This window comes from Tympanuchus pallidicinctus, unplaced genomic scaffold (assembly GCF_026119805.1).
Source record: "Tympanuchus pallidicinctus isolate F22 unplaced genomic scaffold, pur_lepc_1.0 scaffold5, whole genome shotgun sequence".
NCBI lineage: Eukaryota > Metazoa > Chordata > Aves > Galliformes > Phasianidae > Tympanuchus > Tympanuchus pallidicinctus.
In genome coordinates, this window is record NW_026294769.1 from 3,805,324 (window position 1) to 3,821,655 (window position 16,332).

At 34.0% G+C, this 16,332-nt stretch overlaps 1 protein-coding gene across 3 annotated transcripts in view; it reads left to right on the top strand.

Moving 5' to 3' along the window:
* The window catches only part of CDH18 (cadherin 18), a 229,010-nt gene that overhangs the window by 71,825 nt on the left and 140,853 nt on the right, over positions 1-16,332 (top strand). For all 3 annotated transcript variants that reach the window (XM_052704351.1, XM_052704352.1, XM_052704353.1), the window contains exon 3: positions 5,556-6,036. In XM_052704351.1, the coding sequence (XP_052560311.1) occupies positions 5,809-6,036 (228 nt within the window). In that variant the 5' untranslated portion in view covers positions 5,556-5,808. The remainder of the gene's footprint in view (positions 1-5,555; positions 6,037-16,332) is intronic.

A 16,332-nucleotide genomic window follows, 5' to 3' on the forward strand; every position in this document is an offset into this window, starting at 1 on the left:
TTTTTTTCCTCTTCAGTCTCAAGGTATAGTTAGTATGCTGCAATAGATTTACAAAGGAAAAGATTGTGTTAGAAATAAATTCGTGCTGTGTTGAGCTTTTAGGTATTAATTGTCTAAAATAAGACCTACAATGGAAATAAGAATAAAAACATAAGGATTGCTTAATTAAACCTTGGAACTCCAAATTATTTCAATTCTAAGATCACATTTAACAAATTAAACCCAAGGGGATATCTGAGCTTTATTTTTTTGTGATTTTTACAGGGAATTAATAGTGCATTTAAAGCATGGAAAATTTTCAGTTAGTAAAATAGGGCATTTCAATTAATAAAAAACTAGCAATATACCTAATAATATAGGTAAAATGGATATTTGAGAATAATCTCCACCTTGAATTTAAGGAAGAACTAGGGAGAGAAATACACTGATTTGAAGATTTAGAAAATAGTCTGGATTAGGAGCACTTATGACAAAACTATCTTCTAAAGACTGAAGACTTCACTGAAGCTTCTGACATTGTTTCTATGAAGGCCTGAGGCAACTGGAAGAAAGGAATCTCCTAAGTAGGAATTGTTTGACATGTGTCTGTCAGTCAGTGTGTTACTGAAAAATTCATCACATTTTTCTATCTGATGAATTTTTTTAAAAATTAATGCTTACTCTGCAACTAAATGCAGCTATTGTTAACTTTAAAAAATCAATTTGGAAGAGTAATTTATTAATTCTAATAAATTGGGTAGTGTCTAATTCTGGGCATCTAATTACAGCATTAGGACATGTTGCAACCAGTTCTGTGCTGTCGAATTAGGTTTTTGTTATGTGGAATAATAATTTACTTTCCAGAAGGACAGCTTGCTTTCTAAATGGAAGGATTTGTCTGGAGTGTTGTTATATTTTGTTTTAGAAAGCCCCAAAAGAAAAAGCATCTCTGGTATAGAAGGTAAAAAGGGGATTAAATGCTACATTTTCACTTCTCTTGGCAATCTCAGCATGCTGGATGACAGATTCACATATTTTATGTGGAATTTCTTTTCATTATTTTTGTTTTCAGTTAATTTTTTCCTTATCTTTGTTCCTATTGAACTATGTAAACTGGCTTTCTTGTACTCAGTATACTCTTACACTACAGGAATTGTACTGCTTGTGGCTTTTTCACACACACTTGTAAATCTTAGGGAAAAAAATTGTCTCTGATAGCTTCATGAAGCAGCTTTGACAGCTGCAGCTTTTTCCTGTTGAACTTTCCAGTTTTCTTCTTTATCTTGTTTTATTTCTTCAGTGAATTTTTCACTGTCCGTGTTTTATCTTATTCTAATTTTTTCTTTTTACTTATCTTTTTATAATATCTGATTTCTTGTCTTTCTTTGATCCTTTTTTTCCTCACATTTTTCCCCACTTTTAACTCAACAGATTTTCTGTTTCCTTAAGTGAAAGAAAAATATTTATAGTTTATGTAAAATAATTTGTTAAGGGAAATGAAGTCAATTCTAGCTTAACAGAGTTTTTTTGGTTTCTTTGATTAGGAGAAATGGTCTTTACCAAAGGACTGTGTGGAAGTGTGAAAAAGGTACATAAAATCACACCTTGGACACTGTTCACTCATGAGTGGGGGTGATTGGCTTAGAGATGAGCCTTGCTTCTTTTAACGTTGATTCACATACCTACAGCATAAATGCAATGAAGAGACAAGATAACAATATGCAATACAGCTTTAAAATTCTCTCTGAAACAATTTGGATGCTATCTCTGTCAGTACGTGCAGAATGCATTGCTCAATAGATGGTTGTATGTTGTCTGTATCATACTGACTGAGAACTTTGTCCTTCTTCTAATGCAAAGTCCAATAGCTCATCTCTGCCACAGCCTGGGGAAAGAGAGAAGAGATCAACTACAGATAAGTTTAAAGAACCATTTCTCTTCATCTAACTACAATTTTTTTTCCCTGCTAGTTGTCAGATGTCCACTGGAGTCCTGCATATATGTTTTCGACAATCTGTGAAACTCTTCTTCCTAAAGATAAAATAGTAACAAACTTTTCATTTCAAACTTTTCATTTCAATGCTAGCTCACTTTTCTGTCTTTGATCTCAAGATCAGTATAAAATTATTTCTGTGGTGGTGAAGGATGTAACACAGGTAATGGACTAAGCAGAGGAAAAACAGAAAGAAAAAGATTATTTTCCTGCCTGATAGTTTATATTCAAATAATGTTATTGAAGTTGGTCAGATTTTGATAATGTCAGAATTTTTTCTGGAAGGGAAGAAGCCTATAGGGCAGAGTGCAAAGGGGGAATTCAGAAAGTAAATGAGAAGTGCAGTTAATTACAAGTACCATAACTTATTGTAACTGCATCACAGTGGGGCTGAAAAGGGTTCCTGAGGGATGTAAAATAAATAAATAAATAACGTGGAGCTGCACTGTATGTGCATTTACAAAGGTGAATTATTCAGATGAATACAGATATATGATCGATTTGATTATGAGAGGTAGGAAACACTGAGATTCAGGACACGTCTCCACTATTAAGGATGCATCTCCTCCTCATGGTGCATACACATTTTGTATCACTACGCTTTTACTGGTTTCCTGGGAGTTCATTACTGAGGCTTGCTGCCTTGCTAAGCAGTAACTACTCTTCCGTAATGATATTCAGTAGTGCTGATGGGACTCTCCCACCTCATCTTATTTATTTATTTATTTTAATTTTAACTCATTCTGACAGTCCCTTGAGATACACAGCTCATTTTCATCAGGGGCTCCCAGGAGACAGCAATAACAGAATACTGCTTTGCAGCTGCATGCATCATTATAAAAAAAATCCATAAAGCAGGACACTTAATCTGAAGCTACAGACGAGCTCTGAGCAGTCAGAATCTCAGTATGAGAGTGTAAGGCAGCAAATGAAGGCATTTCAAAAAGTTCAATCCTTTTACAATTGCACACATTTTGTATATTTCCTATCTCCTTGTTATCCATTTCAGATCTTCCCATCTGTACTTGCCCCTGTAGACTAGCTTTGCTGTCCTCATGGCAAATTGTTTTGTTTTGTTTATTTGTTTTTAAATGAATGTTTCTAGTAAACCTTTAATAGAAGGATGCTGAGTAACTCAGAATAGTTTTATACTAGTTTTAATATAAGTTTACAAGAGCCAAAACACTTCGAAGAATCTTCACTACATATCCTTCTTCATTTAATTGTCGAAGTTCTCATGTGGAAATGATTCTCCATGCTTAAAATACAATTCAGTAACTCTTGAAGCCTGAATTCCTGTTTGTAACAGGAAGCAGACTCCATTGTCATCTTTTTTTTTCTTTCTCTCTCTCTCTCTAATTTTAAAATATATGAGAATTAAAAAAAAATAAGCCTTCAATTTTTGGTGTGTTTTTTAACTAATAATCTCAGAATGGAATTAAATAAAATAGTGTTTTTGAAACAAAGTAAATCCACTTAATTCATTTTCTTCTGCTTAACATTACACCTAAGCAGAGCAGACATTTAAGAGATGAAGAAGCCCTTTGAATTTTGTCACTTTTAAAAATTATTATTATTTGTTTTGATTGTGTAAATAACACAGTTTAAATGATCCATCTTGGTGTTTTTGAATTTACTCTGTAGATGACTTTTGAGAGGAGTTAGAAACAAAGATCTGTATAGTAAATCGTGATTTATTGCTATATTCTGCACTCATATATATTTATTCTTTTAGAAAGTATGAGTTTTCCACTAGTATCATCTTAACAGTTTTTATGAAGGAAAGTTTAGTAGCAATGATTTTTAAATACATTTTAAATGTGCCATCTAAGAAATCTCAATGCACCTTATATACAATTTTTTGCATTATTATGCACTGGTGATAGTCTTATAAATGGCTCCCAGGCATTTCCCAAGATGGAGAGAAAAGGAAGAATAATAGTACTTGAATAAATAAAATAGTAGCCTTACTGTTTTGTAAGGTACCATTGTACACCTGAAATATAACAATGACTTAAGTATTTATTTAAGAAGCTCATCTGCAATTATAGGAATCTTTAGGAGGAAACTTCATTCTTCCAGACAAAACTGATTTCTAGCATGAATAAGGGAAAAAATGCAAAAAGGGGAGGGAATCAAGGAGCAAGTTACAGTTAGAAACAAATGTGACTTGGAATCTCTGGATTTGTTCTCTGATATGACTTCATATAACATTTAGCTGTGAAAAGTTCCTATTAAGTCACATTTCTATGTAAAGAAGGTAACAATACATTATTGATGCATGAAAACTGTTCTGAAATGAGATGCAAGGCTTTTGAGAGATCAGTGGCTTGGTCTTTCTTGAGGTTGATGAGTGATTACATTGATATAGAAATGGAAAGAAGGGTAAAACTGAACACTAAAAATTCCTTTCTCCAGTAGAAAATACTGTACTGAGTTTCTTTTTTTGACTCCTCGCCAGACACAGGTGACTGGTGGTCTTTCCCTTACTTCATTATAACCCTTTGTAATAAAATGAATAATGGCAACAGAAAATATGTCACTAAGGGTATTTCTATTGCACAGCAAAGTCTTGAAGTCCTCTTCCATTATTGTGGAGAAAAAAAAATCCTGTTTCTTTCTGTTGGCAAGTTCATATAGATTTTAATAACTTTATGGTACCTAAACAAACCTAAAACAGTTCTAATTTTTTTGGTGGGAGTAGATTTATTTACATGGTTGGAGTCTCCTACCTTGATTGATTCTTGGTACATTCAGATAAGGGATCGAACTGTTCGCTCAGAGTAATTATTCCTCTGAGGTTAAAACGTATTTTTTTTTTCCCTAGGTATTTTGCTTTATATACAACACTAACTTCTATGTAAATTTTCATATTTTACCATTGTGTGCAACAAGATCATATTTTTCTTTTGAAGCTGAGAAAATATTGTCACTGGGAATTTTGGTCCTTCTATAAAAATAACCATTTAAACAGCAATATCTGAATTTTCTGTCAATACTATCTAATTTTATGAAATGCCACCATGGTACTGGTTGGAATTTAAGTAAACACTCGAGTAAAAATGCACATTTTGATTGAAAGTCTCTTTCAGTATGCTCTAATACTCATTCAGAAACCTCAAAGCCCATTTTGGAAATTTTCCTTTGAAAGCCATGATAGCTATTGTTTTTTTTTCAATGTTGGATCTCTGTGCAGTGTATGGAAGATCAAGAACTTATCAGAAATGAATTGTCATTCCTTATCTATCTAGCATCTATCTAATGACACTGTAGGAATGATTTTATTTAACTGCCAGACCAGATCAGTGATTTATTTGCAGATAATCATCAATTTAACTTGCCCAGGTCACTGAATTTTTAATGAAGTATATATTCTTCATAGCTTGGAAAAAAACATGCTAATTCTTAAGATACTTTAATAAAAACAATCAAAAAGCACTTTTACAGAAAGGACTGAAATTTTAGCTACAGTGAGAGTCTTTGAGAGACTGGTTAATAAAGCTGTGAGTGTAATCTAAGGTCAAAAACTGAAAACTACTGGTTTTAGTGATGAGTAAGTGGCTTTCTTTTCTTTCCCTATTAGATAGAAAATGGTCGTCTGTGGAGCTCTATGGTGAAGACCTCAGAAGAAATATCAGTTTTTCCAGTCAGCTTTTCATAATGTAAATACAGTTTGAGCTTCCCCCAATGGGCAGCTAAACCATGAACAAGCAGAAAAACCCTTTTTGGACTGTATTTCTGAACCAGGCTTCACCTTCCATCTCGAGAACTTTTTAAAGGATTACAGCTGAAAAAGACAAGAGAAAGAAAACCTTGAACAGGAACCCTATCCTACAATGAGAATTACAAGTACATCTTGTATCTGCCCAGTCCTAGTTTGTCTCTGTTTTGTGCAGAGGTGTTATGGAGCTGCTCATCATGGCTCCATCAAGGTGACTAGAAATCAAACCAGGCATACAGAAGGTGAAACAGAAGTACATCATCGTCCCAAGCGTGGATGGGTGTGGAATCAGTTCTTTGTTTTAGAAGAACACATGGGACCAGATCCTCAGTATGTAGGAAAGGTAAGGTATTATCTTTTTGTTTTTATTTTTCCGTCTCCTGAAACATGGCACTGATAGAGGAAAACCAGATATCTCCTTAGATGTCACTTCATTTTAATGGCGGGCACCTCTCAGGTTGTTATATACAAGCACAGTGAGCTTACCAGTTCCCTAAGTATGCTTTCTTTGTTTATTATAAGCAAAAATATCAATAAAAGCAAATAGGATGAAGTTAGAGTATTTATTCTGAGCTCAGCTGTACATGCAGTAAATGTGACTTACATCGGATTTTGTAGACCCCTAAGTGAATAATATTTAAATATGTCAGTGCTAAATCCTTTTCTGGAGTATTTAAAAATAAGGTTCAATTCTACATCGGGAAATATAATAAATACAGTCTAGATTCAAGAACATATTAACTCAGATATGTAAGCGTAAGTTGGAAAAGGACTCCTTCAAAGGGAGAGCTCTCTGTAGCATTTTTATAATGAGATGCAGACGGTATGTTACTTGCTATAACACATAAGAAGCCTGTAGAAACAGCAGGCCCTATATTTATGTTTTTATTTACATGGTGAGTTTCAGGCATAAGGTTCATGGTGATGCAGTTGTAGGCTATCCAACAGAATTCTAGTTTATTATGTGTAATATTGTCTGTATAATTTCTGTTTTAAATTTACATTAAAAAAAAGCACAGAAATCATTCTGTGTAGCTTTATTGCAAGACACATGACAGATGGAGGTTTTTCCCCATGAATACTGTCAGCATAATGATAGAATTTCTTATTATGTAACCTAGAAGAATCTTTATTTCTGTAATGAAATTGGAGAAGTATGTTAAATGTGAGTGGTAAAGAAAGATGGTTAATAGGAGTAAAGCATGGTAAATGAACTATTTCGTTTTGCCTTCATTTTGCCCTGAAGATGAAAGTCTTTAAAATTATATTTTAGAATATACAAAATATCCAAGGAAACCAGTAGCTCCTGAAATCACAGATGTCTGGTAGCCAGGGCTTTCAAATTTGAACAGTATCATCTTACCCAAAATAGCAACTGGAGCATTTGCATATAAGATACTGTCAACACAAAAAATCAGAAAAATACCCTGTTTTTTTAGATCAGTCTTAGTAAAATGCCAAGTACTTGGCACACTGGAAATCTTTAGGATTTGTGCGGGAAATGTAGACTGGGGAATGACGTTTCTAAATGGAAATACTTTGTTACATTGAATTAAAAGTTTATAAGGTAGGTGAACTGATGAAGGAATATTCCTCCAGAGACCATGTTAGTATGATTAACATTTTCATGTATGAGTTTGGAATAGAAGAAATATTCCATAAACATGTTGCCAATGTGGGTCTTTGCAGGAGATTCTAATGATTATCTGGTAGAGCCAGATAGCATGAAGAATATTGGTACAGCAAGATAAAGGGTAAACATCAAGACCACAGTCTAATAATGCTCATGTAGAACAAGATCATGAATTTCAACAGTTGTACACTGTTGATTCATCAAGTGTAAGGGACAGAGAAAGAGAAAAATCTGGTTATCAGATCAGTTATAGATTCTAGTGTTATACATTAAATAAGGTAGATATGATTTGAAGCTGCAAAAGCTGGGATGGGGAAAACAGAGACAACGTAGTATTAAAGCAGCTGTACAAAATAATGCTAACATGTTTACTGCTGCCTTTAATTTTGTTAAAAATATAAAAAAAATATAAAAAAAAAAGAATTTACTTGTGAAGCTACATGCAGAAAATCCAACACTGTGGTTGGAAGTGGTAATGGAAAGTAAAACATGATTGGATAATTGCCATCAAAAATAATAACAGAGACTATGTATATATTTTGTAAATACACTTCAGAGGAAACCACAGGGGAAAGAGACCTATTTAAGTTGATTCAGCTTGTTTCTGAAAAAGGTTAGGTTTTGTTCACAATGAGTTTATTTAGGATGGAAATAAGAGAGTGAGATTCTCAAAGAGGCTGTTAATAGGAAGAGTGGACAGGATCTGAAAGAATTTCAAAATAAAGCATCCTTGTTTTTATGATAGCATTCTCAAAGATGATTGCATGAAAAAGTAGACACCTCTATGAGGATTTGGTGACCTATAGAATGATCCCTTTCAATTTTATGTTGCTATGATAATGTTGGAAATATTCTTTCACCCTCTGACTTCTATATTAATGCTACATTTAAAAAGATCAATAAATAGGACTGTGTTTAATCCCTCGTGGTCAGAAGCACATTCCTTATCTGAGGACATTTCTTTCTCTGTACTTACCAATATTTTTCTTCCTTTTCCTGTAAGAATTCCCTATGCTGTACATAGTTTTCTATACTGAGTACATCACAACATTTGTAAACTCATTTTTGCAGAAGCTTTGTGGGACTTAGAAGGTCTATTACTCTACTTTACATTTGGTAAATAGAGTTGTGATGGCTCTGATGATCTGAGTTACTGCAAATATCAATCACATTACTTCATTTACTTTTAATTTGGAAAAAAAGAAATGACTAGGTGAGACTGATGTTATGTTAGTAATGAAGATTGAGTAGTAATCATTGTGCATCAGTTGCTTTTCATTTTGAAAAATAGATGTTTAGTTGATGTTACATTTAATTATACATACCTCACAAGGCCTCATTTGACCTGACTAATTGAATAAGAGATTTTCTTTAAAAACCCCTCAGATTATGAAAGAAGGCAATGTGACTGTTGCCCTTTAATTCCAGTCTTCCATTCAGTGGCAGCACCCTATCAATTCTGTCAATTATTAATTTTGTAGACTACTCTGCTTCACTGGTGAGTGTTTTGCCATTTGATATCTGTCCTTTCACATTTTTCACACTCATTTGAGAAGCATCATCACAGAAAGCAGAGTCATTATGTACAGTGCTGTTATAATGATTACAGTCATTGTCATGGAAATGTACACTGAGGACAAGAATAGGATAGGCCTGCAATGAATATAGTAAGGTTTCTCATTCTTATCAGGAAATGACTGTCAAGACTGTGGATAATTTTACTGCTATCATCTGTTATACACCAAAAGTTAGGACAACAAGTCATCTTTATATTTTAATATCAAACATATCTCTGTTTCTCAATCGTTACTTCTTTTCTGTAAGAAAATATAGTTTGGAGACTAGAAATGTGTATAAAACTAATGTGTATTAGTAATGATTATGAGACTTTTATAGGAACAAGGAATAAGGCAAAACACAGATCTTGGAAAAATTAGGTTGTGATAGAGATAAGAAACAAACATTTTGTAATTTTAAATATTTTCCATGGTACTGGCATTATTGAACTGGTTCTCTGTTGTTTTATTTGGGATCAGTCTTCAATGTTTCACAGCTTGCTCTCCCTAAGAGACAATTCCAAAAGCAGTTTTGTATTTAAAAGGGTATCTGTAAAGAAGTTAAAACCACAGTGACTTTTTTTCTACAGTCATGAATTATTTGGGGAGGCTTTCTTGAAAACTTCCTAAGATCAATGTCTAACAGTATTCAGGCAGACTGCTTATCTCTGTGTGTATGTGCATGTGTGCAATGAAGAAATTCCACTAAGCAGAAACAAATGCCTTTGTCCCAAGCAGTTGAATCCACAGAACCGAGCTTCCAGCTACAAGAGCAAATGTGAGACTTTGCATTCCCAGATGAAAACTATGCTACTTAAAACATGACTGTGAGTACTGAAAAAGGGACTAGTAAGAGCAGTGTGAGCTGATAGGTGGTCAGATACCATCCTTCCGTTCCCCATTCAGGAGAATGAAGACCCTCCTGAGGAAACTTAGAATAACTTATGCTGTAGTGCTGCAAACTAACATTTTTAATCCAAGTTGCATTTCCTTTGCATTTCTTCCATGTTTCCATGTTTCATAATTCATATATCAGGAATTGGAGAGCAGCAGATTTTAGGAGAGAAAAGAAGAGAATATATCTTTCAGTCTTTACCATTCTTTTTCATTTTGAATGTCATTGTCTCCAGAGTAGCTGTCTAGTCCCTGTGATATAACTTAAAAGTTACACTGGAAGCAAGTCATAGCTACACATTCACTGTGTTTTTTGACTTTGGGAGAGAAATAAATGTGTAGTGTAAAAGAGGAGATCGATATTGGTTAGAATCTGAGTGATTTGTGCTATTAGAGGGAATAGCACAAGAATGTAATGAATAAGAATGATACTTGATTTCTCTGTAGACCTTTCGGATCTTTGAAATACTGAATATATACCTCTAAATCCACTTCAAATATACCCTGCAGGGCAGGGATGGCTTTTCAGGTATTCAACTGTGTATAGCTTTTTAACAACTTTTCTTCCCAAATTTGGGGGATAGGGAGGGAGATTCTTAGTTTACTCAGTTCTTTTACCTGTAATACAAAAATAATTTGTTTTGATGAGGTGTGTAAGGAAGTATGGAACAGATGGGAATGAGTGTGAATACAGGAAAGAGAAGAGGAAAATTTAACTCTTAAAAAGTCCTAGAATCGTAGTACTGTGAGTTAGGTAAGGAAAGTCATCTCTGGTATTATGCTGAATTTTCAAGTTAATAGATCTATTAATTTGTTATTGTAGTCTTGAAAACAGAAATGCTGCATAACAAACTTGTCATTCAGAATTCATTTTCAAGTCGAAATGAAGATGTATCATTGCAAGAAATTAGTTCTAGTACTGGAAAGTGAATTTAGTCTTCTCTGATCATATCAAGACAATTTCACATTTCAGATTTAATAACAGGAGTGAAAAATCTATCCTTCAGAATAAATGCTAAGGAAGAAACAAAACCTGAATTTTACAATTAAAAAGACTTCATTCAATGGCAGAGGTTTAAGTAAAATAAAGAATATAAGATGTTTCATCATTTTAAAAAACTAGCAAACAGTTCCAAAATTTAGTCTAATTTAAAACGCGGTTTTATTTTAATTTAAAGAAAATTAAAAGGTAAGTTTAAATGCTGTAGTCTAAAGATTTTGCACATAGCTTGCTAACCATTGTCATCCCTTTGTAAAATAAGTCTGAGGGGCATAAACAGTATCCTGCACAATGTGCATCCAATTTTCTACCATTTAAGTTGCTCCTTTTACAAATTTAGGCAAAATAATTTTCCTTTGTCTAGTAAAAGCATGGTAGCAATGAAAACATAAATGTGCAAATGAACATTTTTCTATTCTTTTATGAACTTTGCTTCTTTAAATTTTTACATTCAAATTTACTTATGTAGAAAAGAAAGTGTAATGAAAAGGAATGGAGTGAAGGCTCAGCAAGCTTTTAAATTACAAATATAATGTGTTTGGTGTGAAAAAGGTTTTTATTTGTGCTTCTTTTTAATTCTTCTAGAGATTCTTTGAAGTAAGGAAGATTAACATTGAATAAATAGAATTAACATTTAAGGAAACATTTTAACTATTTTAATTCATTTTAAGGCTGAGAGATGTCTCCAACTTCTACTGGAGGACATCTCCAGAGGAATCTGTGAGACTGAGATTATAGATGTTGGTACTGGATAAGTAGAGCTATGTACTTTAATAAATCCTTTCTTACTTTATATCACACACATACTCCTTTTACAGTTTCTCTCCTGTGTGTGTCTCTTGGTTTTAGTGGACTTTGTACCCATTTTTACGGCTTTCTGCTCCCTGCTTACTCAGGTCCTCATTAATGTCACCATGAATATTGATAAATAGCATCTTGATTCAGTGCCTTTTAAGTTGATGGGAAGCTGACACTGGTCGGACAAGGCAGTGTCTATTTCTTTTTTTCTATCTTTATCTCCTACTGTTGCTCAAGGAGCAGGTTTGCCAAGAAACTGAGGAAGTGGCCCCTCTCCATCGTACAGCTATTATGTAACCTGAAGTTAGTAATGTGTGATATTATATATCCTATATGATATCAGTTGCCTCATTTTCTGCTTATTTTTACAAAAAGCTGGCTAAGGACTTGTCACCCCAAATCTTTTCATACTAAAAATTCACAAGTGCACTTGCTTTTTCTTGAGTTCTGATGATAGACAGTCTCCTGTGCTGCCTCCATGCTGATAGTAACACTGTCTTTATTAGCCAAATATTTTGTTTTTGAGGGGATGAGGGCACTTTATTCAAGTTCTACCAGTCATAGTGTGCTGTGGACGTTTACTTTTTATTTATTATTTTCAAATGGAATTTCTAAACATTGAAAAGTTATCTAGGGAAAAATCAAAAGAAGTAAGTGCTTTCATCAGCCTGATCAATCCGACTTTCTCCTAGTGAGTACTTGTATTGTAATCCTAGACAGAAAATGGCTATGTACAAACTGACGGGCATTTTGACTTGACGGACTAAACAAACAGAAAAGCATAAACACACTGAAGTTCACTCTCAGACCAAAGAAATGGGATATAGTATTTACCTGGTTTAACTTGATTTAAGTTGATGTGGAATGGCACTAGGAATAAACTTGGTCCTTTATGTCAAAACAGCAACATGGAATCTAATATGTCAAAATAATTCTGGTTTTGTGAGGAAGTTTTATACAGTTTGTCAGTATCAAACTGAGATATCAGTGCAAAAGGCTGTGGAGCAAATCAACAGATGAACAGTAATTATCGCATGTACTTGATGCAGTGATCTGAGGAAATGTGCCGAAAGCAGTAATTCTAGTACATAAATTCTCATCTGAAACTATTTTCATATGTAGATATCCAAGTAACGAAAGGTGCAGTGATCTCAGTATTATTAATAGTAATATAAAACTTGTATGCGGGGAAAACCAAATGGCATTTAATAGTAAAGGAATATATTAAGGTAAAACAGTAATTAGTCAAGTGAAAATTTGCATTAATTGTAAAATCCACTGAGAAAATTGGAAATACTAGCCATAGAGAAATGCAGCAAAAGAGTTTTCCTAGACTGAGTGAAATTCAATACAGAGAAATATAGAATAGGACATGAGCTGCAACTGTTTCAACTGAGTTGTCAGTTACTTCTAATATGACCTTACAGTCTTGTTAGTTCCTTGAAAAACTTCCATCAGCTCTGTGCTTAGGAACAATCCAATGAGCAATCTGAATATTAGGAATTATTAGAAGGGAAAAAATAACAGGGCCAAACATGTTTACTATTTCAATCCAGAACATACCTGCACTTCAAATACAAAGAACACTTCTCATTTTCTTCTCCTTTTCCTCAGTCTTACAACAACAATAAAAAGAGAGGTGCTACAAGATTTATTTAAAAAAAAAAAAAAATAGTTTCTGCATGAGGAACAACTTAATCCATATTCTAGAATTATTTGCAGCTGTTCTGTTTGTTCGTTTTGAAAAGAGGATTTTTCATAGGAAGAGGCTGTTTTAGTTCCTTGGAAGTTGTACAGGGAACAGCTGAGTGTAGGGGAGCTCTTCTGACTGAAAAGAGATGAAAAAAAGTGAGTTTGGTAGTGGACAGGCAGTCATGAGTATTGTGAGGAATGTGTGAATCAGGAATGAATTTTCCTAAATTTTGCTTCCTTCTTACAAGCAGTAAAAGTCATCCACAATAAAAATAAAAACAAAACAGAAACAGACTATGGAAAATAATGCAATCTGTGTGAAATTTTACTATACTCCTAATTCGTCTCTCAGTAATGAATTGAGGTAATTCAGCAGATAAAAAAAAGCACACTAAGATTTTGAGCAAGCCACAGTTTGATAGAAAATCCATTCATTTAAGAAATCAGAGCTGTATATTTGTAACTGCAGGCAGTTGAAATTTGGATAAAATAAATATTGACCATCAGAAACATTTATTCTTATATTAAATATTGTTCCATGTTTGGTTGTGTCAGAGGCTGTTGCTGATGAACTCGGCATTCCCAGTCCATCCTTCCTTCTTAGATAACTATTCCTTTATATGTCTGTATTAGCATGACAAGTCCTCTCCTTCAGTTAATGTGGAAGTAGTTTCAACATTTCTCTGTATTGTTTGAAATCAATGGGGTGTGTTTCTTTCCAAGCAAAAAGGCAAACATTCATTATAGTGTTGTTTTTATAATTAACTATGTTTTCTGTAAAAAAAGAAAAAAGAAAAAGATTTTTTTGTTTGGTTGCTTGGGTTTGTTTTTTGTTTTGTTTTGTTTTGTTTTGTTTTTTTTTGGTGAGTGTGTGTGTGTGTCTTGCAAGTGACTAATGGATAGTCAGCAGCTCCAAATATTGGTGGTATTGTAGCTTTTGTTTTTAAATTGATATTATTTGTTCCTTTCTAGTTCTGACTAAAGATGATAGATATTTAATATTTCTTGAAATTCAGATGCCACTGATGAGGTCCTGTGTAAGAAACCCAAAGCAGAGACCCGGAATACTCTACTTCTGGCATACATAAGGGAAAAAACAAATTATCAGAGGTGAAAATTCTGTAACTGTTTTCATTTGTGGCCACTTTCTTACAAACTAGCTGTTAAACTTCCACCTTGAACTATACTCTTTCATCTATTATGTATCAGTTTCTTCACTGCAGAGAGCAACATTTTTTATTAGAGTTTTCAGTGTCCCTCAAAGTACAGCCACATCTTTGTCTTCACCAAAGATGCCAGTACTAACTACAGTAGTTCATAGTAGCAGAAAGATGCAAATCATTGGACTAGGCAGCATATAGGGATATACTTGATTGCAAATCAAGGGTTAGAGTAATATTCCTGGTTCTTTTGGGAAGAAAAATATTATTAAGTAGCACTATACAGTATTGGTAGTAATACTGTAAAACAGTAAGTTTTCTATGGCTACTTTTTCATTTGGTCTATTTTGATATAGAGTAGAAGAAATCTGATATTAGTGTGAACTGCTTATATTGTCCAAGAAGGTAGGACCCACGACATCCTACAGCAGAATGAATGCTAAAATTTATTTTTGACATTGCTATTTCAGGGGAAATTAAGTTGTTCACAAGGCACATGCTGACACAGTAAACAGACATTCTTCTAGATGTCTCAGAAGTGCTCCAGCCTACATATTAGTATTTATTTATTTTCTGTTTTATTTTCTAAGGGAGCATTGTGGCTTAACCTGACAGGCAGCTCAGCACCACACAGCCATTCACTCACTCCACCCTCCCACAGGAATGAGGGAGAGAATGGGGAAAAAAGGATAGAACTTGTAAGCTGAAATAAAATCTATTTACTAAGACAGAAAAGGAAAAGAGAAAAAATAGTGAGGATAATTATACATGTATACACATACATATATATATATTTACAAAACAGGTGATACACAATTGTTCATTGCCCTCTGACCAAAGCACAGCCAGTCCCTGAGCAGCAGCTGCCTCCTCAACCATGCTCAGCAGCCTCTCAGTTTTATAGTTTTTTCATATGATGCCATATGGTATGGAATATCCCTTTGGCCAGTGTGAGTCAACTGTCCTGGTAAAATCCCCTTTCAGATTCTTGTGTCCCCTCAGCCCTCCACTGGTATGACAGTAGGAGAAGCTGAACTGTCCTTAGCGCTGTATAGCAGTGCTCAGAATCAACTGAAACAGTGATGTGTTTTTAACATTGTTTTCCTCCTGAAGTCAAAGCATAGCATCATACCAGATGCTATGAAGAAAACAACAACTCTGTTACAGCTGAAACCAGGACAGTAGGAGGACAGTGTTTTGCTCTGTCAGCCTTTTGTAGCAAACAATAATGAAAAAATTCCTAGGTGGAAAGGTGATACAAGAGCGTCAAGACTCACAGGTACTCCAGGGAGAATGTGTAAGTTCTCTGTCTACCACAGTTCACAATTTTGTACATTAAGGTTTCTTCAGAATTGCTAGAACTGTTTCTACTTTTGAAAATCAATGTTCTCTTTCTCTCTCTCTCTTTTTTTTTTTTTTTTTTTTTTTTTTAGGAGAAAATTGGAAACTCGCTGTTATTCAGCAACTATTTTCATCAATGTAATGCCCTGACTACATCTGTAGGTGCAATAATGGTTTATTAAGCTGAAGTCTTTTTTAATTGGTGGTACTTTTTACTCAAGAAAAATTATCTGCATTGTGTAACTTGGAAAACCAAGTAAATGCAGGAAATGAAATTTTTCTGCTGCATCAGTTTATAGAAGAGAGAGCAGCACCGGTTTGTCAGCCATTCTCTTTTACCTTGAGCTCTCATTTAATATGCTCTTTCTTCCCCATGTTATTCCACTCTGCCTGGTTGTTTCCAGCCAGTGGTTACTGCATTTCCCAACACCTACATCCTTCCCCCATCAATAATGCCACTAAAGAAGTGGAGACAAACTATTCTTCAAGCGTGTTGAGATTCTGCAGAAATATTTTCTCCTCACTCTTTATTATTCATTTGAATTCCCTTCACTACTTAAAATTT